The sequence below is a fragment of the Pongo abelii genome, chromosome 2, assembly GCF_028885655.2.
Source record: "Pongo abelii isolate AG06213 chromosome 2, NHGRI_mPonAbe1-v2.0_pri, whole genome shotgun sequence".
NCBI lineage: Eukaryota > Metazoa > Chordata > Mammalia > Primates > Hominidae > Pongo > Pongo abelii.
Genome location: NC_085928.1, coordinates 12,688,195 through 12,712,904, shown reverse-complemented (window position 1 = coordinate 12,712,904; position 24,710 = coordinate 12,688,195). Strand labels below are relative to the sequence as shown.

The window sequence follows — 24,710 nt, the reverse complement described above, 5'->3', positions numbered from 1 at the left end:
TTTTTCTATTGATTGGAATAGTTTCAGAAGGAATGGTACCAGTTCCTCCTTGTACCTCTGGTAGAATTCGGCTGTGAACCCGTCTGGTCCTGGACTTTTTTTGGTTGGTAAGCTATTGACTATTGCCACAATTTCAGCTCCTGTTATTGGTCTATTCAGAGATTCAACTTCTTCCTGGTTTAGTCTTGGGAGGGTGTATGTGTTGAGGAATTTATTCATTTCTTCCAGATTTTCTAGTTTATTTGTGTAGAGGTGTTTGTAGTATTCTCTGATGGTAGTTTGTATTTCTGTGGGATCGGTGGTGATATCCCCTTTATCATTTTTTATTGCATCTATTTGATTCTTCTCTCTTTTTTTCTTTATTAATCTTGCTAGCGGTCTATCAATTTTGTTGATCCTTTCAAAACACCATCTCCTGGATTCATTAATTTTTTGAAGGGTTTTTTGTGTCTCTATTTCCTTCAGTTCTGCTCTGATTTTAGTTATTTCTTGCCTTCTGCTAGCTTTTGAATGTGTTTGCTCTTGCTTTTCTAGTTCTTTTAATTGTGATGTTAGGGTGTCAATTTTGGATCTTTCCTGCTTTCTCTTGTGGGCATTTAGTGCTATAAATTTCCCTCTACACACTGCTTTGAATGTGTCCCAGAGATTCTGGTATGTTGTGTCTTGGTTCTCATTGGTTTCAAAGAACATCTTTATTTCTGCCTTCATTTCATTATGTACCCAGTAGTCATTCAGGAGCAGGTTGTTCAGTTTCCATGTAGTTGAGCGGTTTTGAGTGAGATTCTTAATCCTGAGTTCTAGTTTGATTGCACTGTGATCTGAGAGATAGTTTGTTATAATTTCTGTTCTTTTACATTTATTGAGGAGAGCTTTACCTCCAAGTATGTGGTCAATTTTGGAATAGGTGTGGTGTGGTGCTGAAAAAAATGTATATTCTGTTGATTTGGGGTGCAGAGTTCTGTAGATGTCTATTAGGTCCGCTTGGTGCAGAGCTGAGTTCAATTCCTGGGTATCCTTGTTGACTTTCTGTCTCGTTGATCTGTCTAATGTTGACAGTGGGGTGTTAAAGTCTCCCATTATTAATGTGTGGGAGTCTAAGTCTCTTTGTAGGTCACTCAGGACTTGCTTTATGAATCTGGGTGCTCCTGTATTGGGTGCATATATATTTAGGATAGTTAGCTCTTCTTGTTGAATTAATCCCTTTACCATTATGTAATGGCCTTCTCTGTCTCTTTTGATCTTTGTTGGTTTAAAGTCTGTTTTATCAGAGACTAGGATTGCAATCCCTGCCTTTTTTTGTTTTCCATTTGCTTGGTAGATCTTCCTCCATCCTTTTATTTTAAGCCTATGTGTGTCTCTGCACGTGAGATGGGTTTCCTGAATACAGCACACTGATGGGTCTTGAGTCTTTATCCAATTTGCCAGTCTGTGTCTTTTAATTGGAGCATTTAGTCCATTTACATTTAAAGTTAATATTGTTATGTGTGAATTTGATCCTGTCATTATGATGTTAGCTGGTTATTTTGCTCGTTAGTTGATGCAGTCTCTTCCTAGTCTCGATGGTCTTTACATTTTGGCATGATTTTGCAGTGGCTGGTACCAGTTGTGCCTTTCCATGTTTAGCGCTTCCTTCAGGAGCTCTTTTAGGGCAGGCCTGGTGGTGACAAAATCTCTCAGCATTTGCTTGTCTGTAAAGGATTTTATTTCTCCTTCACTTATGAAGCTTAGTTTGGCTGGATATGAAATTCTGGGTTGAAAATTCTTTTCTTTAAGAACATTGAATATTGGCCCCCACTCTCTTCTGGCTTGTAGGGTTTCTGCCGAGAGATCCGCTGTTAGTCTGATGGGCTTCCCTTTGATGGGAACCCGACCTTTCTCTCTGGCTGCCCTTAACATTTTTTCTTTCATTTCAACTTTGGTGAATCTGACAATTATGTGTCTTGGAGTTGCTCTTCTCGAGGAGTATCTTTGTGGCGTTTTCTGTATTTCTTGAATCTGAATGTTGGCCTGCCTTGCTAGACTGGGGAAGTTCTCCTGGATAATATCCTGCAGAGTGTTTTCCAACTTGGTTCCATTCTCCCCGTCACTTTCAGGTACACCAATCAGACGTAGATTTGGTCTTTTCACATAGTCCCACATTTCTTGGAGGCTTTGCTTGTTTCTTTTTATTCTTTTTTCTCTAAATTTCCCTTCTCACTTCATTTCATTTTCCAGGGCTGATACCCTTTCTTCCATTTGATCGCATCGGCTCCTGAGGCTTCTGCATTCTTCACGTAGTTCTTGAGCCTTGGTTTTCAGCTCCATCAGCTCCTTTAAGCACTTCTCTGTATTGGTTATTCTAGTTATACATTCTTCTAAATTTTTTTCAAAATTTTCAACTTCTTTGCCTTTGGTTTGAATATCCTCCCGTAGCTCAGAGTAATTTGATCGTCTGAAGCCTTCTTCTCTCAGCTCGTCAAAGTCATTCTCCGTCCAGCTTTGTTCCGTTGCTGGTGAGGAACTGTGTTCCTTTGGAGGAAGAGAGGTACTCTGCTTTTTAGAGTTTCCAGTTTTTCTGCTCTGTTTTTTCCCCATCTTTGTGGTTTTATCTACTTTTGGTCTTTGATGATGGTGATGTACAGATGGGTTTTTGGTGTGGATTTCCTTTCTGTTAGTTTTCCTTCTAACAGACAGGACCCTCAGCTGCAGGTCTGTTGGAGTACCTGGCCGGCCGTGTGAGGTGTCAGTCTGCCCCTGCTGGGGGGTGCCTCCCAGTTAGGCTGCTCGGGGGTCAGGGGTCAGGGACCCACTTGAGGAGGCAGTCTGCCCGTTCTCAGATCTCCAGCTGCGTGCTGGGAGAACCACTGCTCTCCTCAAAGCTGTCAGACAGGGACATTTAAGTCTGCAGAGGTTACTGCTGTCTTTTTGTTTGCCTGTGCCCTGCCCCCAGAGGTGGAGCCTACAGAGGCAGGCAGGCCTCCTTGAGCTGTGGTGGGCTCCACCCAGTTCAAGTTTCCCGGGGGCTTTGTTTACCTAAGCGAGCCTGGGCAATGGCGGGCGCCCCTCCCCCAGCGCCCCCCAGCCTCGCTGCCGACTTGCAGTTTGATCTCAGACTGCTGTGCTAGCAATCAGCGAGACTCCGTGGGCGTAGGACCCTCTAAGCCAGGTGCGGGCTATAATCTCCTGGGGCACCGTTTCCTAAGCCCCTCGGAAAAGCACAGTATTCGGGTGGGAGAGGCCCGATTTTCCAGGTGCCGTCTGTCACCCCTGGAAAGGGAACTCCCTGACCCCTTGCGCTTCCCGAGTGAGGCAATGCCTCGCCCCTGCTTCGGCTGGCACACGGTGCACTCACCCACTGACCTGCGCCCACTGTCTGGCACTCCCTAGTGAGATGAACACGGTACCTCAGATGGAAATGCAGAAATCACCCGTCTTCTGCGTCGCTCACGCTGGGAGCTGTAGACCGGAGCTGTTCCTATTTGGCCATCTTGGCTCCTCCCCCTTTTTTTTTTTTTTTTTTTTTTTTTTTTTTTTTTTTTAATGACAGAGTTTCACTCTGTCATCCAGGCTGGAGTGCAGTGGTGCAATCTTGGCTCACTGCAACCTCTGCCTCGGGAGTTCAAGTGATTCTCATGCCTCAGCCTCCCACACAGCTGGGATTACAGGTGCATGCCACCATGCCCGGCTAATTTTTGTATTTTTAGTAGAGATGGGGTTTTGTCATGTTGCCCAGGCTTGTCTCAAACTCCTGAGCTCAAGTAATCCGCCCACTTTAGCCTCCCAAAGTGCTGAGATTATAGGCGTGAGCCACCACACCCAGTCCAAAGAAGAAATCTTAACAGAAATTTTAAAATATATTGAACTAAATGAAAATAAAAATACAACTATCAAAATCTATGCAATGTAGCTAAAGCAGTGCTTAGAGGAAAATTTATAGTATGAATGCATATATTAGAAACAAAAAATCTAAAATGAATACACTTCCACTTTAGGAAAGTAGAAAAAGAAGAGCAAATTAAATCCGAAACAAGCAGAAAAAAATAATAAAAATTAGAGCAGAAATAAATGAAACTGAAAATAGGAAATAGAGTAAAAAAAAAAAAAATCAAGAAAACCAAAAGCTGTTTCTTTGAAAATATCAATAAAATAAGCAAGCCTGTACCACTGGGCAGGGGAAATGCAGAGTTGTTTGAACGTGAGTTTCAGTTTCAGTTTTGCAAGATGAAAAAGTTCTAGAGATCTGTTGTACAACAATGTCAACATAGTTTGCACTACTAAAATGGACACTTAAAAATTGTTGCTCTCTCCTCTGCTCGCATTCTCACTCTGCCATGCCCTGCTCTGAAGAGACACCCACCATTACCCCCAGCAAACAGGCTGGTTTGCAGGCTGGTTTGCAGAGGAGGGCAGCATGCAGCTCCGTTTTGCCCCATTCTCTGAGCAGGCCACAACCCTGACTCAGGGATCCACACAGGCCACAGGCTATGACCTCAACAGTGCCTATGATGATACAATACCACCTATGGAGAAAGCTCTAGTGAAAATGGACATTCAGATAGCTCTTCCTTCTGGGTGTTACAGAAGAGTAGCTCCATGGTTTGGTTTGGCTGCAAAACACTTTATTGATGTAGGAGCTGGTATCATAGATGAAGATTACTGAGGAAATGTTGGTGCTGTACTGTTTAATTTTGGCAAAGAAAAGTTTAAAGTCAGAAAAAGTGATTGTATTGCACAGCTCATTTGTGAATGAATTTTTAATCCAGAAATAGAAGAAGTTCAAGCTTTGGATGATGCTAAAAGGCATTCAGAAGAGTTAGGTTCTACTAGAAAGAATTAAAATTTATGCCAAGAATAGAAAATGAGAATTCATACCTTTTTCTTAAAGAGTTTTTGCTTAAAGCATTTTGGTAAAACTTCTGTAATCTTAATAGCTTTACCTTCTAAAAATACTGCATTTTCTTATGATCAAGGAAAAGAGTACCTCTGTTCAGATCACACAGAAACTTTGTTTTTCTGCTGATAGTTGTATGTAAATCTGCTTTGTCCTGATATAAGACAAACAGTGTCTTTTTACAATCAAATGTACATCAATTACAGACCCCAAAAAACCTTATATAATTTAACTTAGTAAATGATACACCAAAAAAAGGGAATTAAGACAGTAATTTTTCAAAAATTTTTTTAAATTTAAAGTAATTTTTTTTAAATTACTGTCTTAAGACAAGAAGAAAAGAAAAAAAGAAAACACAAATTACTAATATCAGAAATGAAAGAGAGGACATCACTATAAACCCCGGACATTAAAAGGACAATAAAACAATACTATGAACTTTGTTCCCACAAATTTGACAACTTTATCAAAATAGACCAATTCCTTGGAAGACACAATCTGTCAAAGCTCACACAAGAAGAATTAGATAATGTGAAGAGACCTATATTTATAGGAGAAATCAAATCAACAATAACTTTCCAAAACAGAAAGCACCAGACCCAAAGCAGTTCACCGGTGAATTCTAGCAAACATTTAAGGAAGAAATTACATCAATTCTCTACAATCTCTTCCAGAAGATATAAGCAGAGAGAATACTTGCTAATTTATTCTATGAGACCAGCATTACCCTAATACCAAACACAGACAAAGACATCAAGAAAACTATAGACTAATATTTCTCATGAACACAAATGTAAAAATCCTCAAAATATGATCAAATCAAATCCAACCACATCTAAAAAGAACTATACACCGCAAACAAGCAGGATTTATTCCAGGTATGAAAGTTGCTTCCATATTCAAAAATCAACTAATGTAATCCATTACATCAACAGGCTAAAGAGGAAAAAGTTACTGCAATGGGCTAGGTAAAGCTGGTGAACGTACGTATCAGAGCACAACTACAAGTAGTTACCCACTCATTCACACCATGTGCCAACACCTGGACTACAGTGAAAAGTAAGACAAAACTCCCATCCTTATAGAGTCTACAATCCATCAGAGAAACACCGTACAAGTAAATCACAAGTCCTTATCACAGGGACTCAACCTAGAGTCAAAAGAAGTGACAGGCTGATGATGATGGAGCACTATCTAGAGGTTATAAAACAGGTATGAAGCATGACTGATAATATCTCAAGCAGGATATATTAAAGTCCTGAAGCAAAAGAAAAAGTACATGTTAGATGAACTGAAAGGAACCCAGGTTTGATATAGAAAGAAGAGACAAGAATTTACATGACGGTTGTGGTTTCACTGATTATTGGGTAAAAATAAAGGCAGATGAAGGAAAAACATGGGTGCTTACGAAACATCTTAAATGATGTCTGGGGTAGATAGGAAAGAGTAAAGGGCTGATATACTTTAAAAAGATAAACAGATCAAGCAAGCAGAGGATACAGAGAACAGAGAATAGGAGCATATTAGAAAAATTTAAGAAGGCAAGAATTACAGAATTTGAAGGAAAAACCCTTGAATGTGTGATATTTTTCTAGTTATGTTGAAGATTCAAAATGTTTTACTCTTTAAGGAGAAACTTAGAAGTTAAATATCTTTTAAAATTAAGCATTTAAAATTTAGTACCAAAATAATCCTGATAGAGAAATATTCTTATCTTGAAAGAAATAAGCTTCTAAAATAATATAATACAACTTAATTTTGCCTTTCAAATATGATTTATGTCAATATTTTAGTATATCTATTCAAGAACACTATTTAGCCCTGAAACATTTTCTGAAATTTCTTCGATGACTTGCGGTATTACTTAACAAAAAATTATGTTTCTAAGTTTAATATATTATAAAGAAATTACTTACAGGGACATTAAGTGCATACTGTAGTCCTTGAGGAAGTCTTTCATGTGTTTCCATCTGCTCTTCATCATTTTTCACTGTCTCCTCATGGACCATGAGTTCATCATGTGATATCATATCCTGTTGTCTCATTTCACTTTCTTGTAACACTTCATCTGCAGCAAGGATCTCCTGGTGAGGCATACTTCGATCTTGAAGTACTGAATCCTGTAGCTCTCCAGACACAGTAGACTGGCCAGACACTCCACCCATTACAACCATTGTCCTGGAAGACTGCATTTCGTCTATGCCGCCACATTTAAGAAACAATCCTTCCAGTTTGTCGTCAATGTTCATGCTTAAGTATAACTGCCTAGAAAGACCAAGTTTGGCAACAAAACATAGTAAATTAGTTTTATACGACTACTTCATTTTAAATTTTCAAATTAAGAATTTGAACATCCAAATACAAAGATTTTATTGATGTACTTTGGAACTGCCTCCAATTTGAAGATTATAATACCAAGATCGGTTTCCAAAGGCTGGCAGAATAAAACACAAATTTTCATTTTGATATAAAGGCATAAAATCCTAACTACTTTATTATTGAAAAATAAGCCTGACATAAAAGCAAATTAGGGAAAAGTATTTGTAACATCAGTCAAGGGATCCATATTCTTTAATATATTAATAATATATTGAAATGTGTTAAAAATAAAAATAGAGATGAATTCAGTAAGGAATAAACTGACAGAACATCATCAAGCAAATCATTTTTAAAAATTTAGAAATAGTCATTAAACATATAAAAAAGGGTCTCAGCAGTAATCCAAGAAATCACCATTAAACAGCACTATCATATTTCATCTACCAAACTGATAATGACTCTTAAAAAATATATCCAATGTTGAAGTATTAAAAAAAGACACTCATCTACTGATAACATGTATTAGATCAACTATTTTCAAAAGCCATTTGGTATCAAATACTATAAAATGTATCAAAAGCTATAAAAATGTACATATTCTTTGAACAAGGAATTCTACATTTTGGAATTTACCTTGATGAAGTAAAAAATGTAAACAAAGGTAGACACAGAAAATCATTACAGTAGTCAATACCATAACGAAAATGTTAAGTATATTTCAGTTTAGTCACTTCTTTCCCAAATTAATCACATAAGTAATGACCAACTTTGATCATAGTTTTCAGCAGTCAAATACCTAAGTTAAATTCCAACACACTACTGAAATCAAAATACTCTTTCCTTTACTAAGGTTATCATTAACAGAGAAAACTTTACTGAAATGAATAGCTCAAAAAAATCTTATAAACAGCAAAATACACAAATTTATAATTCATAACCTGCTAATCTTTCTTCCCTGGTACCAGGTATTATCAGCCTAGAATATATACAGTATATCTGTACAAAACATCTGATTTCACTTTTCAAAATCTTTAAGTAGCAAAGTTAAAATCTAAAGGTCAAAGATTGCTGGGTATGGTAGCTCACGCCTGTAATTCCAACACTCTACGAGGCCGAGGTGGGCGTATAGCTTGAGCCCAGGAGTTTGAGACCAGCTAGGGCAACAAGGCAAAACCCCATCTCTACAAAATAAAAATACAATAATCAGCTGGGCATGGTGGCATGCACCTGTGGTCCCAGCTACTTGGGAGGCTGAGGCAGGAGGATGACTTGAGCCCAGGAGGTCGGGGCTGCAGTGAGCTGTGACTGTACTACTGCACTCCACCTGGGTGACAGAACAAGACCCTGTCTCAAAAATAAACAAATAAAAATAAAGGTCAAAGATGTTACATACATCACCAAATAGCTGCTCTCTTCAAAAATTTCATTTATCACATTTCTTAGAAAACAAAACTAAAACTAAATGAAACAAGTCTCTTAAGGCTAAAATTTGATTATTCTGTCCATTTATTTGGAAATCCTTAAGAATCAATTGGTGAAAAGTATTTGTAACATCAGTCAAAAACTCCATATCCTTAATATATTAAAATACCTTAAAAATAAGAACAGATGAATTCAATAAAGAATAAACTGACAGGAACACTATCAGACAAATCACTAAAGAAAACTTAGAAACAACCATTAAATATATAAAATAACTATATTTTTATGTTTTAAATACATAAAACATTGGCCGGATGCAGTGGCTCACGTCTGTCATCCCAACACTTTGGGAGGCCGAGGCGGGCAGATCAGGTCAGGAGATCGAGACCATCCTGGCCAACATGGTGAAACCCTGTCTCTACTAAAAATACAAAAAAAATTAGCTGGGCATGATGGTGCATGCCTGTAGTCCCAGCTACTCAGGAGGCTGAGGCAGGAAAATCATTTGAATCCAGGAGGCGAAGGGTGCAGTGAGCCGAGATCGAGCCACTGCACTCCAGCCCTCCAGCCTGGCGACAGAACAGGACTCCATCTCAAAAAAAAAAAAAAAAAAAAATTGGAGGGAGTACATATATACATAAGTATATACATTTATGGGGTACATGAGATATTTTGATACAAGCATGCAACGTGAAATAAGCAAATCATGGAGAATGGGGTATCCATCCCCTCAATAATTTACCCTTTGAGTTACAAACAACCCAATTACACTCTTTATTTTTAAATGTACAATCAAGTTGTTATTGACTATAGTCATCCTATTGTGCTATCAAATAGTAGGTCTTATACGTTTTTTTCTATTTTTTTGTGTGTGCCCATTAACCATCCCCACCTTCCCCTTCTCAGCCTCTAGTAACTATCCCCTTTTACTCTCTATATCCATGAGCTCAATTGTTTTGATTTTTAGATCCCACAACTAAGTGAGAACATGCATTTGTTTTTCTGTGCCTGGCTTATTTCATTTAACATAATGATCTCCAGTTTCACCCACGTTGTTGCAAATGACTGGATCTCATTTTTTTTATGGCTGAATACTACTCCATTGTGTATATGTACATTTTCTTTATCCACTCATCTGTTCACAGACACTTAGGTGGCTTCCAAGTCTTAGCTACTGTAAACAGTGCTGCAAAAAACACAGGAGTGCAAATATCTTTTAATATACTGATTTCCTTTTTGGGGGAAATATACCCAGCAGTGTGATTGCTAGATTGTATGCTAGCTCAATTTTTAGTTTTTTGAGGAACCACCAAACTTTACTCCATAGTGGTTGTACTAATTTAGATTCCCACCAACAGCACAGAAGGGTTCCCTTTTCTCCACATCCTCACCAGCATTGGTAACTGCCTGTCTTTTGGATATAAGCCATTTTAACTAGAGTGAGATGACATCTCATTGCAGTTTTGATCTCCATTTCTCTGATGATCAATGATGTTGAGCACCTTTTCATAAGCCTGTCTGCCATTTATATGTCTTCTTTCGAGAAATGTCTACTGAAATCTTTTGCCCATTTTTTGATTGAATTATTAGATTTTTTTTTCCTATAGAGTTGTTTGAGCTCCTTATATATTCTGGTTATTAATCCCTTGTCAGATGGGTAGTTTGCAAATATTTTTCCCCCATTCTGTGGGTTGTCTCTTCACTTTGTTGACTGTATCCTTTCCTGTGCAGAAGATTTTTAACTTGATGTGATTTTTTTTTAAACTAATCTTATGCCTAGCATCAAGCCAAAACAATAAGTATTGAGGAAGTAGTAGTACTCTGGGGACAGATAATATTTTGGAAAAAAGGCATAAAGTGCTAGAGTGACAGACTTGGAACAGGAAGAGAGCACACCTTGATACAGAAGTAGTAAACTGAAGACAAAGTGAAAATATTCCAAATGAAAAACAAATGACCTCTTCAAAAATCTTCCTGAAAACCAATCACATGCAAAGAAAAAGAAATCTCTCTTCCTTTTTACTTAAGTTCCTTATTCCTATGGCCCCAAATTAAGGCATATATTTGGAGTTAAACTGTCTGGCCTGGAAACTGTTTTTGAAATACCCTGAAATTTCCCCAAAATACCAGAAAGTACTAAGATATCAAAACAGACTCCAATATCAATGGACACAAGGTTTTAAATAAGACAAAGTTTTAAAATGAGCTTTGGAAATATCTATCAAAATGAAAACTGTATGTACTCTTGATCCAGCAATCTCACTGCTAGGGATATATAGTATACAACCTTATGGGTTTATTCATAGACATTCACCTAAGAAGTAAGTATAAGGATGTTTGCTACAACCCTTCAATGGGAAAAGACTGGAAACAAATTTAAGCATCCATAGACAGGGGACTTGTTACATTAATTATGACTCAACCATACAATGGAACACATGCAGCCATTAAAAGGAATAATGTTAGCTTTATGTGCTGGTTCTCCAAGATATATTAAGTCAAAAAAAATCAAGGAGAACTATGTAGATAGTAAGATCTTTTATATATATATGTAGAGAGAGAGAGAGAGAGAGAGAGACAGAGACAGAGAGAGAGAGAGAGAGACAGAGACAGAGAGACAGAGAGAGAGAGAAATACATATACATATATATATATATATTTTTTTTTTTTTCCTGGTAAGAAACTTAACTGGAATTTGGAAAATGAAATAAGAAAGGATCTTCATGAAGAAGACTAATTTTGACTTTTTATTATTCCTTTTTCATGTACCAACATCTTTTCTTTAATGTTACGGCAAGCTAACAGGGTATGAGTAACAGAACTGACTCTAGGTCTTGTTTTTCTTCTTTATTTTAAAACAAAGACTTAGTGTTATTTTAAAATATGTTTCAAAGACAAAGTGAGTCACACCTCTATCATATGTCTCAACCTGTCTCTGGCCAGGAAATTTTACCAGGCCCATGGAAAAAGGGAATAGGACAAAGCTACACTTAATAGTGAAAGATAAAGTACAAAAAAATACATTTTTATTGTCCTTGCACCTCCCTTCTATGCCATTATGGTTTTAACCTTTCCCACTTAAACTTTTAAGTGGTCTCAGTCAAAGCTCTCATGTGCCTCACTGCATATTCAAAAATCCAAATACAACAAAAGGTCCCATGCTCAAAAGCTAATACATGCCATATCCCTCCTCTAATTTCATTATTTTTAGGGAGGATCAGCCAAGTGTAAAGAAAGAAAACTGAGGTAATCAAGCCCCACTAATATGTGAATAATTAACTGTCTCTTCCTGTTAACTCCTCAAAAAGGCAACTGCTTTCTAATCCAAATGTGTGTATAATTAATGGAAAGTCAGGGGTTAGGGATACTACACAGAAGAGAGGAGGAAAGAAATAATGCTTCCTTTAAATCTTATTACTCACATGGAAGACTGATTTGGAAGGGAAAAGAAAAAATTAAACAATTAATTTCAGCTTCAAGGAACCTCTGTCCAACTAGAGAGAAAAGAAAATACGTGGAGTAATAAGCCACTCTGAGCTCCCTGTGAAGACCCTTTATCTTGTAGAGACCTTAGGCAGATGACACCACAGAGTACAAAATGGCAGCGCTGTTAAGAACCAAGACACGCTGGACAATGATGTCCAAGGGCTAATTCAGCTAAGAATGAGAGACAATCCTTCCTCTGCACTGCAAGTTACCCAGAGCAGAGAATGATGAAAACTACAACAGAGCAGGAAAGAGAAAGGAAGGAGACCAACTCAGGCCAGTTTCTCCTAAATCTCCCTTTCGCGGATTACTTCAAATTCTGCATTCTTCCCCCGCTTCCATGATTTATTCTTCCCTCATCACCATCCCTCTGTGAGAGAAACTGTCTACAGGGGTATCTAGGGGGCCACAACACAACTTCCAGTTCCATTAAATTTCCCCTCCCTGCTCCCACTCCCAACCCCACACACACCTGACATCCTTCCTATTGACACATGTTTAGTTCAGCTGTGTAAAAGCCTAACTGTAGTGGCTTAGGTAACCCTCTAGTCATTTAAGCCTAGTGGCAGAGGGGTACTTAAAAAGAACGTAAATTATCTGCCATTACCTTTCTCCTGTCTACCAGAAGAAATAGCTGACTCTTCTTGTGGTCATCTTCTAATTTAATGTTTCTAATCAATTATGTGTAAGTAATTAAAAACTAAGCTTTATAGATTTATATTAAGTTGAAACACAGTAAACAGTTTTGGGTCAGGGCTTTTAATAAGGAATTAAATACATAGGCTTTTAATACAAATGTTTTTGACAATTATTTCCAAAACTCGGGGAACTGTCTGGGCTTGTCTTCAGAGGACAAAGTTAAGAGAAGCATTAAAAATGGACAAGTTGGGCACTACTACTCATTTTTAATCAAATATACAAGGCTCTTAAAAATGCTTGCTTGTTCTACAAGGGCCAATTAAAAATTGGGAAAAAAATGCTTGCTGAGGTTTTTTGTAATGGGAGTTTTATACAATTAATGAGGTCTTTCCAAATTAATATGTTTATGTCTGTATTCTAAAATTCAGAAATTATGAAAACCTGGAGAGGAAAGACAACTAATGTGTGCTGAGGTGTAAGACACTGTGCTGGGCACCTTTAAATATATTACCTTACTTAATATTTACAATAACCCTCAAGACACTAACAGCGTATCCCCATTTAACAGGCAAATTGGGGCTTACCCAAGGATGCACAGCTCAGAAGTAAACTGGGATTTCAAACCAGACTTACCTGACTCAATGCACTTTTTACCTTATCACACTATTTCCTGACTTTAAAAGGCCCTGGACACATTAGGAAGTAGTTGAACTCTCATTGCCCTCTCACCACCTGCTCTTAAGGCCTTCTATCATCATTGCTTGGCTTGGCAAAGCAATCAAACTGTCCTTAGCTGACTACTCCATCTCATGGCTACCATGGGAGAACTTTCTGACACAGAATCCCCTTTTCTCCTGTGGGAGGATTCAACACTTTCCACATTTTCTATTTTTCAATTTCTATCCGTTACTCATATCTCAGTGAATTTCTCCTCAGCCATTCTTTCTTTTTCATGGGTTTAAATATATCTTCTTAAGCTACCTTCCTTCCTCTGTTTTCTCAAAGCCTTACCAGGAAAATCTCTCTACCTTCCCATTTCCAATTGGAAATTTAAAAATAATCCTAAATATGGCTAATAAATGTAAAACCAGTCAGTCCTAATGATACACCTGTATCAAAAAGAGGTGTGTACATTTTAAAATGAAAACAGATTTGAAGGTTTGTGCCATATGCTCTAAAATTTTTTAAAGCACCAAGTTCCCTTTCAGAATGTATATGAACATCCATGTGTCACTTATTACCTTTAATTAATCTGCATTTGAGCATGAAAGAAATAAATATTTCTCACTTAGAAATCCTACGTTTCTGTTTCATGTATTGAGTTTGGTAATAATAATATTTTCCATAAACTTTTTTGAATAATATGGAACTTCAACTATGAGTCAAAGCAGGTTATAATAGGCAAGCTTGTGAACCTAATCATCATTGTCTTTTGTATAAAAAGGGTAATTCCCAACTTAAAATATTCTCACAAATTCAGTAATACCTCTTCCCTTGACTTTGTAACAGAACCCATTCAATCTAAAATGAAACTTCACTTGTAAGCCAAAAGAGAAGCACTCAAAGGAACTTGTTCTGAAAACAGGTAACAGAAAAAAGCTAGATTTCACAAATTACTTCCGATCCAAAGCACTCTGTTATTTGGAGGATGCCAGTTACATTAACTTGGATATTAACATTTCTAACCTATGTTTCTAACCGTGAGAAATTACACCTTAAAAATATCAGCATTAGAAATACAAATATCAACCAGCCTCCAGATCATTTGGTGAGATGAAACCCATGATTAATACCAAAACCTTTAACAAATTTGCTATTTGTTATTCTGAAGAAGTTCTGTATTTGCTTTCATCCTTGAAAAGTATAGTTTTGATCTAAGCACAAACTACTTCATCTCTTATTAATAAAACAAAATCTATTTCTTGTCTAAGTACATTCAAAGACCTCTTCAGATATACCTCTGTATAACTACCATTTTGTATCTATAAAACATATCTTCTAAACCATGTTAATTTTTAAAGTACTACTATTTCAAAATATCCTAATAGGAACATCATTTATAATAATGGTAACTGGACAAAATGGTCTCTGATCAGTGCTAACAAGAAAAGATGTTTAAACAAATATCTATTTCAATAGCTGCCAACACATTAATCAGAAAACTTACATGCTAACAATAATCATTTTATATGACTTTAAAAACCTAAAAACTTTTAAAAAAACTCTATTTTTTCACCACAGAAAAATAATTTATAAATATTTGAATAAGTCAAAGTTAATAGGCATTTCTATACCACACTGAAGCCCCTCTCAAATAAAACAGAATCTAGGCATATTCTGCATTCCAAATATTTATCATCTGTTTCGTAAAACAATGTAACATCAAGAAGACAGTAGTATTTAGAAATACTAAAACATCAAATTTATGGAAATTCAAACAGTTTAAGAAACAGCTATAATTTATCTTCACAACGAGAGGGGGAGGGAAAAGGTAAAAAAAAAAAAAAAAAGTTCACACAAAGCAGAATCCGACATTCTGTTGGATTTCGTCATTGCATCCATTACGTTTTATGCCAATATCAATAATTCAAACATTAATATTCAAATTATAAAGTTTCTGTAATCTTACATAATAAAAAGAAATATTAAAAAAACTTCTTAAAAGAAAATTTCCCTGTATACTATGAACAAATGTTAAACACCTAATTTTTTTTTTTTAATTACATGAGATGGGACTGTGCACATACCACCATGCCTAGATTGGTAATGGTTATTTTTAATACATACTATACAGTAACCAAGACTCATTCCGGAACAACAACAAAAAAGTTAACTGTTTAAATCAACAGTTTTTTTTTTTTTTTTTTTTTTTTTTTTGAGAGAGTCTCGCTCTCACCCAGGCTGGAGTGCAGTGGTGCCATCTCGGCTCACTGCAAGCTATGCCTCCCGGGTTCCCGCCATTCTCCTGCCTCAGCCTCCCGAGTAGCTGGGACTACAGGGGCCCACCACCACGCCCGGCTAATTTTTTTTGTATTTTTTTAGTAGAGGCAGGGTTTCACCGTGTGAGCCAGGATGGTCTCAATCTCCTGACTTCGTGATCCACCTGCCTCGGCCTGCCAACGTGCTGGGATTACAGGCGTGAGACAATTTTTTTTTTTAATGAAAATAAATCTGACTCAAACCTTAATGTGACAGATAGCTGGCTATCTCCCCAGAATCTGTTCTCTCCTTCTTATGCAGTAATAAAAATTAAGTGCAACATATGGCTGCCTAGGTCAGAGTCACTCACTTCCCAGCCTCCTTTGCAATTGGTTGTGACATGTGACAAAGTTAGAGCCAAAGGGATCTGAGTGAAACTGATATACACAAACTCCTCTTAAAGGTAGAGAGAATGCCCTTCTCTTTTTCTTCTTATTAGCAGACACAATGGTAACCATCCTCACCCACAATATAGAAACTGCATAGAAGAAGAGCAGAGAAAGACAAAGGAGCCCTGGGACATAGTGATTTTGCAGCCTCCATATAATCTCAAGATAGTTTACATAGACTTTTCAAGTAAATATAAATATATTTCTACCTTTATAAGCCTCTGTCACAGTAGTCAAGTCTATCTGCTAATATATCAAGCTTAAGTGATTACTGAATTATCTGTAAGACTGCTTCCTTATATTAGTGCAGACATACATACAACATGTACAGATGTATAAAAACTGATATGTTTTCTCACATTTTAAAAATTATATAGCAAACATCATTAAATTTGACTAACATGTCTAATTTTCCTCGGTGTGAAAACAGTTTCTCTGAAAATTCTGGGAAACTTAATACGAGTGTACATGAGTTCAGGACAGGGGGTAAAAAATGCTATACCCTGTTGAGAAAAAGTGTTAAACCAAGAAAATAACTCTCAATTAAATTTCACTTAAGACTACACATTTTTGTGTGTGCTAGAGTCTAAAATGACATCATTATTCATCATTTAAATTTGTTTTCTCAGGAAAAAAATTAGTTTCTTGCAAATATAAATACCAAAACTTTAAGAAACTATTGTATAAATTCAGTATAAAATTCTAGCAGCTGAACACAATGACTTAATATTTGAAAAAACTTATTTATTCAAGATTATGAAACATAAGTATTAAAATTACCCGAGACCAAGGTAAAAATGAAGACTTCAAGGAAAGGAATGCTGTAGAGTTGAAAAAGAAATCATGGTTGAGTTTCTACCTTTCATAGGCTTCAGAAATCCTCAATACCACCTTAATCACTTACGCCATCCAATTCCTACAATAAAACACACACACAACAAACATTATTTATGGTAGGAAAAGATACCATACAAATACAATATGTGCAAATTGGTAGGAATACTGAAGTGAAAATTCTTTCTAAATACAGTAAGTTATGACTGAATGACCAACGTACTGGCTTGTTTTTATGTTTGAAATTGGGAAAATACAATAGTGGTAAGTAGACAGTAAAAGAGAAATAAACTTGGCCTTATAAAGAACAATTGCCGGCCAGTCGCAGTGGCTCACGCCGTAATCCCAGCACTTTGGGAGGCCAAGGCAGGCAGATCACAAGGTCAGGAGATCGAGACTATCCTGGCTAACACGATGAAACCCCGTCTCTACTAAAAATACAAAAAATTAGCCAGGCGTGGCGGCCGGCGCCTGTAATCCCAGCTACTCGGAGGCTGAGGCAGGAGAATGGCGTGAACCCGGGAGGCAGAGCTTGCAGTGAGCCAAGATTGTGCCACTGCACTCCAGCCTGGGCGACAGAGCGAGACTCTGTCTCAAAAAATAAATAAATAAATAAATAAAAATAAAAAAGAACAATTGCCTAGATGCAGAGTCTACAGCCTCAAAGATACAGGATATTCAATGAAATTCAGATAATTACAAACCTAAAAGGTTAGAAAAAACAAAACTTAAGAAACTACTTAACAAACAGTAATCATATCTGCTTTGTTAAAGTCTATGAAGAGAGAAGAAACACAATGGCAGGCCTTACAAACAGAACTAATGCATGCCAAAACGTAAAAGAAACATTATATAAATTCAACATAAAATTCTAGTGGCCAAAAACAATAGAAATGATTATGGCTATAAAATCAGCAAGATTCCCAGCAAGATTACCACTGACAGAGAAAAGCTGACAAAAAAGATAGATAAAATCATATGGAAAATTTTTAGCACATTCAAAACAAAAACAGAGTATAGGCTATACACAGGAAGAAAACTTCCTGACAGTAAGTATTCTGAGCATAGTTAACACACTAAAGATTTTATGGAATTTCCTACTCTGGAGGTTCTTAAAATATTAGATTCCTATCTATCAAGAATAGTTCGCATACACTCCTTCACAAGAAGTGTGGAGACCAGATGATACATGAAAGATCCTATGATTTTACATTAGCTTATGATGGTACAAAGGCAAAAAGAATAGTCTTTCCCACCTACATCCATATCACTAATGATTTCCTCTTTGAACTTCAGAAAGTATAATATTAATTCATTTTTTAAAAAACATTTCAACAGTTTGTATATTTTTTTAAAAGCTCAAATTCTTGTAGAGCTATTCACCTCTCAGTACTCCTGCATTTCAGAATTTTCCTGGATATTCATGTATATCTCTTTTTCCAGATACACTTTTGTGCAAAATAAAATTTATTTTTCTCAATAGGATTGTATCATATATAAACTATAGTGAAATGACAACAGTAACAATAAGAGGGGAGGGGCTCATCACAATCCAGAGTTGTTACAATATATTATGTAAAATATCTATTATACATATGTTAAATATGTTAAAAGGAACTCATGTTTTCAAGTTTTTTAATTATGAAAAACTGCAATCAACAAATAAGAGACCTTCAACAAAGATGCAGAAATTATGTAAAAGAACCAAATGGAAATCCTAAAGTTTAAGAATACAGTAACAGAAATAAAAAATTCATCAGAAGGGCTCAACAGATTTATGGCAAAAGAAAATTAGTGACTTTTAAGATACATCAATAGAAACCATCCACTCTGAAAAACAGAGTGGAAAAAGATGGAAGTAAAATGAACAGAGCCTCAAAGACGTATGGAACAACATTCAGCTTACCAACATTTTGAGTACCAGGAAAGAAGAGAAAGAGCAGAAAAAAAAAAAATTAATAAAATATTGGCCAAAAACTTGCCAAATTTACTTTTATCTTTTTTTGAGACAGAGTCTCACTCAGTCACCCAGGCTGGAGTGCAATAGTACAAACTCGGCTCAGTGCAACCTCCGCCTCCCCGGTTCAAGCGATTCTCCTGCCTCAGCCTCCCGAGTAGCTGGGATTACAGGAACCCACCATCATGCCCGGCTAATTTTTGTATTTTTGTAGAGACAGGGTTTCATCATGTTGGCCAAGCTGGTCTCGAACTCCTGACCTCAGGTGATCTGACCATCTTGGCCTCCCAAATCCCCACCTGTGCTGGGACTATAGGTATGAGCCACCGCACCTGGCCCCAAATTTAATTTTTCTAAGGAAAATAAATCTACAGATCTAAGAAGCACAATGAATTTCAAGTAGGAAAATATAAAGCAACCTACACCTGGACACAACATAGTCAAACTTGTTGAAAGCAAACACAAGGAGAAAAATCTTGAAAGCAGGAAGAGAATAATGATTCAGCATATGCAGAGATTAGTGGCTAACTTCCAGTTAGAAACCATAGAGGCAAGAAAGACAGTGAAATCACATATTCAAAAAGCTGAAAGATACAGCTGTCAACCAAGAAGACAGCAAAACTATCCTTCAAAAATGAAAAAATATTCCCAGATAACCAAATACTGAGAAAATTTTTTTTGCTAGTAGACCTGCCTTAAACAAACACTAAAGGAAGCCCATCAAGCTGAAAGGAAAAGACATCAAACTTAAATACACAGAAAGAATTGAAGAGCACCAGAAATGGCAAATATGTGGATTAATTCAAAAAAGACCCCATAAACATATTTTTCTCATTTCTTCCTCCCTTTAAAAGACCTAAGAATGTATAAAGCAATGATCACGACACTGTACTACTGGGTTTATAATATATATAGATGTATATTACAATAGCAGTACAATAAAGAAGAGAAAATGGACCTACACTGAAAGTTTCTTTATCTTACTGATAATAAGCAGCCTGTTAAAATGCATAATCCTGACAGCAACCACAAATAAAATATCTTTAAAAATATACAGTTAAAAAAATCAATGGAGTAATTAAAATGGCACACTAAAAAGTATTTAACACAAAAGGCAATAGAGGAAACAAAGGAACAAAAACAGGAGATATCTACCTATATCTATGTAAAGATACGTATATATATAAAGGATCATATCATATATAAACCATAGTGAAATGACACTATATATATGTGTATATATATACTTGTTTTATATATGTATATATATATTTTTATATATGTATGTAAAGATATATTTTTTATGTATGTATATAGATATATATATCTTTTTATATACGTATATAAAGATATATATATCTTTTTATATATGTAAACATATATATCTTTTTATATGTATATAAAGATATATGTATATATGTATATAAAGACATATATGTATATAAAGATATATATATACACATATATATGTATATATATATAGTATGCGTGTGTAGCAGATACCAAAATGGCAAATGTAAATCCGACCATATCCCTAATTGAATATGAATGGTCTAAATAGTCCAATGGAAAGGCAGCCACTGTCGGAAAGGATAAAAACACAAATTCCAACTATATGCTGTCAACAAGACATATCCTACATTCAACACTGAAAGTAAAAGGATGGGAAAAAAGGATATACTATAGAAGCAGTAACCATAAGAGACAGAATGGCTATATTAACATCAGACAAAACAGACTTTAAGACTATAGAGACAAACAAAGACATTTCATAATAATAAACGGTCAAAACATCAGGAAGATATAATAACTGTATGCACCTAAAAAGAGTCCCAAAATAATGAAGCAGTAACTAACATTATTGAAAGGAAAAATTAAAAATTCAACAATTATATTTGGAGATCTCAATGTCCCACTCTAAATAAGTGATAGAATAATTAGACAGAAAATTAGCAAAGACAGAGAAGACCTGAACCACACTATCAACCAACTATACCTAAGTGGCATTATATAGAAAACACTACCAAACAATACTAGAATACATATAGTTTTAAAACATTCTCTAGGACAGGCCACACGCGGGGCCATAAAATAAGTCTCACTAAATTTAAATGGATTGAAGTCATAAAAATATGTTGTCTGAGCCGCACAAGGTGGCTCACGCCGGTAACCCCAGCACTTTGGAAGCCTGAGGTGGATGGATTGCTTAAGCCCTGGAGTTCAAGACCAGCCTAGGCAACACAGCAAGACCCTGTCTTACAAACAAATACATTTATATGTTCTCTAACCATACCAGAATTGAATTTGATATCAACTAAAAAACTGCGAAATCCACAAACATTTGGAAATTAAACTTCAAACTTCTAAATAACAAAGACAAAATGTAAAGGAAAATTAGAAAATATTTTTAACTGAATGAAAATGAAAACAAATATCAAAATTTACAGGATGCAGCAAACGCAATACTTAAAATATACAGCTTTAAATACATATTTGAAGAAGAGTCTCATATGTATCTTCCTATCAAAAAATGTAACTGATTCGAATACTCTTTCTTATTCTTCCATACAGTTTCAAATTTTTTTTTAAGTAATATGCTCTCAGGCATTTTATCTTTGTAGTTGTCATTATGAATGTATACCTATTCTTCCATCATGAGTCCCAATACCTATTATCTATATTTTAAAAGATAATTATTTATGTATGTTCATTTTCTTCCTAAAGACACCTGGCCAAACTAATTTAAGAAAAAAAAGAAAAAGAAACAAAATTCAAAGTATGATAAGTTAGAGATTCATGTCATTCAGAGATGCTACAACCTGAAGTGAAAAGTGAGCCCTACAATCAATGACAAAGACCTTTTAAATCTAACACAGAACTGTTCTTCACTGCCCACCTCAGCCATGGAAGATGAGATTACTATATTCAACAATAAAAAATGAAAACTGTTGGGCAAAATAATAAAATCAAAAGATGTGCAAAAGTAATTTGTTTAATAAATGACAAGAGGCTCACAAAGAAATGGTAAATATTTGAAGTGATGAAAATACTCTAATTAGCCAGATTTGATCATTATACAATGTAAGCATGTATCAAAATACACAAAAATAGTGTTTATTTTGAATATACAGTATTTTTAATAGTGTATAAAATTTAAATATATACTATGTATGTTACCATAAATATACACTATATATGTGTCAAGGAAAAATAAAAAACATTATACCCTCATAAGTATATACAATTGTCAATTGGAAAACTTAAAAAAAAATGACAAGAGGCTCCTTTCCTTAATATACAAATATAAAGAGCTCCATAAAAGGGCAAAGCACATGACCAAATTGGTAACTGAAAACACACATTATGGCCAATAATAATGGAGAAAATCCTCAAACTCACTCATAAGAAAAGCTAATCAACAAAAAACTGACAAATATTAAAAAGTTTGACACTAGCTAGTGTTGTCAAAGAGATAGAGAGATCCCCTCTCTCATAGACTACTGATATTTGGCCTTATTTTTAGAGTTAGGCAATTTATCTGCCAAATTGTTAAATGTACATAATCTTTGGTCCAATAATTTTTCCCTTCGGAATTTATACTACAGATATATATATATATCTGGATATGTATAGAAATTGTCTGGAAGGATATACAATGATTATACTGAATGGGGAAGGGTTGGAAAGCCTTTTTTTGATGTTATTCTCTATTGCCTAAGTGTATACACCTATTATAATAAACATGAGTAAAGAAGTGAAAAATGTTGAACATGACAATTATCAGCAGATATGGAAAAATTTATATATATATATCTGTAGTATAAATATATGTATAGATATATATATCTGTAGTATATACATATGTATGTATATTTATATGTACATGTATATATGTATATTTATACTACAGATATATATATAAAATTTAATATATATAAATTTTTTTTTTTTTTTTAAAGACAGAGTCTCGCTCTGTCGCCCAGGCTGGAGTGCAGTGGTGGCATCTTGGCTCACTGCAACCTCCGCCTCCTGGGTTTAAGCGATTCTTCTGCCTCAGCCTCCCAAGCAGCTGGGATAACAGGCACCCACCACCACGTCTGGGTACTTTTTGTATTTTTAGTAGAGCTGGGGTTTCACCATGTTGGCCAAGCTAGTCTCGAACTCCTGACCTCAAGTGATCCACCTGCCTTGGCCTCCCAAAGTGCTGGGATTACAGGCATGAGCGATCGCGCCTAGCCAGATATATTTTTAAATATGTGCAAAGGTGTACCCAAGAATATTCACTACATCATCATTTATAATAGCAAAAAAAAAGCCTAAATATCCGTAAGTAGATGACTAGTTAGAAAAATTATGATATGTCCAAATATTAGAATACTACGCAGCATAAAGTGAGAAGGAATGATTTGCAAAAATGTGGAAGTTCATTTTTTAATATTACTGAATAATATGGTGTGATCTCATTTGTGTAAAAAAATGTGTAAATATAAGCACACATATAAATGCTTGTACATGTATAGAAATTGTCTGGAAGGATATACAATGATTATACTGAATGGGGAAGGGTTGGAAAGCCTTTTTTTGATGTTATAACATTCTCTATTGCCTAAGTGTATAAACCTATTATAATAAACATGAGTAAAGAAGTGAAAAATGTTGAACATGACAATTATCAGAAGACATGGAAAAAATAGGAAAATCCTAAAATATGGCCGCTGAAACTCCAAATAATTTCAATCCACAAGGTGAAAAAGAATTCTCAGGCTGAGCGCAGTGGCTCAGGTCTATAATCCCAGCACTTTGGGAGGCCAAGGCGAATGGATTGCTTGAGCTCAGGAGTTTAAGACCCGCCTGGGCAACATGGCAAAACCCTATCTCAAGAAAAAACACAAAAGTTAGCCAGGTGTGGTGGCACGTGCCTGTGGTCCCAGGTACTTGGAAGCCCTGAGGTGGGTGGATCACTTGAGCACCACAGGTAGAGGGTGCAGTGAGCCAAGATCACACCACTGCACTCCAGCCTGGGCAACAGGGCAAAACCCTATCTCAAAAAAAAAAAAAAAAAAAATTCTCAAAAAACAAATTTTAAAATGCACAGAGAAATTTTAGAATTTTTATGATCAGGCCGGGTACAGTGGCTCACACCTGTAATCCTAGCACTTTGGGAGGCTCAGGCAAGAGGACTACTTGAGTTCAGGGGTTCAGGACCAGCCTGCACAATATAGTCGAGACCCTGTCTCCATTAAAAAATTAAAAATTAAAAATACAATAGAAGAATTTTTATGATCATTAATAATTGACATGAGTATGTGCCACTGACAGATACGTAAACTCCTTGAAAACTGTTAGATATCTTCTTTCATGTTGTGTGAAAGATAAAAGCATAGGTTTAATATATGCACCAACATAGGCCAACAAGAAAGGAGAGGATCATTTGCCTTCCTAACATAAAGGAAATGAGACCTAAAAGAAGATATGCAAGTAATCTTAAGAGAAGATAATTGACTTCATCTTATAAAATTAATAATGTTCTTTTCTATGTACATATGTCCATATCTACATATTATTTATAATATTTATAATAGTGATACCATGTTATTTGTATGACTATAAAAAGAAAACGGATTGGCCATAAATGCACACTTATACCCAACAGTTATTGTAAGTATGTGCAGTAACATGGACATCTATCACAGGTAAAAATTAAAGACTGAGTCAAAGAATGCTGAATTACCTCCATTAAATACGTCAGGCAAACGCCCATCCCGCCAGATCACGTGCTTGAATTTCCAAGCTGCTGATTCCTCCCTCTATCCTA

The 24,710-nt window shown here is 35.8% G+C and overlaps 1 protein-coding gene and 1 pseudogene across 7 annotated transcripts in view; one reads left to right on the top strand and one right to left on the bottom strand.

The window, feature by feature from the left end:
- Positions 1–24,710, bottom strand: part of ZNF148 (zinc finger protein 148) — a 155,764-nt gene that overhangs the window by 87,336 nt on the left and 43,718 nt on the right. For 3 of the 7 annotated variants that reach the window (XM_024244198.3, NM_001132929.1, XM_054550513.2), the window contains 3 exon segments: positions 24,627–24,707; positions 16,885–17,020; positions 6,787–7,135 (listed from right to left, as the gene is read on the bottom strand). In XM_024244198.3, the coding sequence (XP_024099966.1) occupies positions 6,787–7,119 (333 nt within the window). In that variant the 5' untranslated portion in view covers positions 7,120–7,135; positions 16,885–17,020; positions 24,627–24,707. 7 annotated transcript variants of the gene reach the window in all.
- On the top strand, positions 4,311–4,816 carry LOC103890086 (deoxyuridine 5'-triphosphate nucleotidohydrolase, mitochondrial-like; annotated as a pseudogene).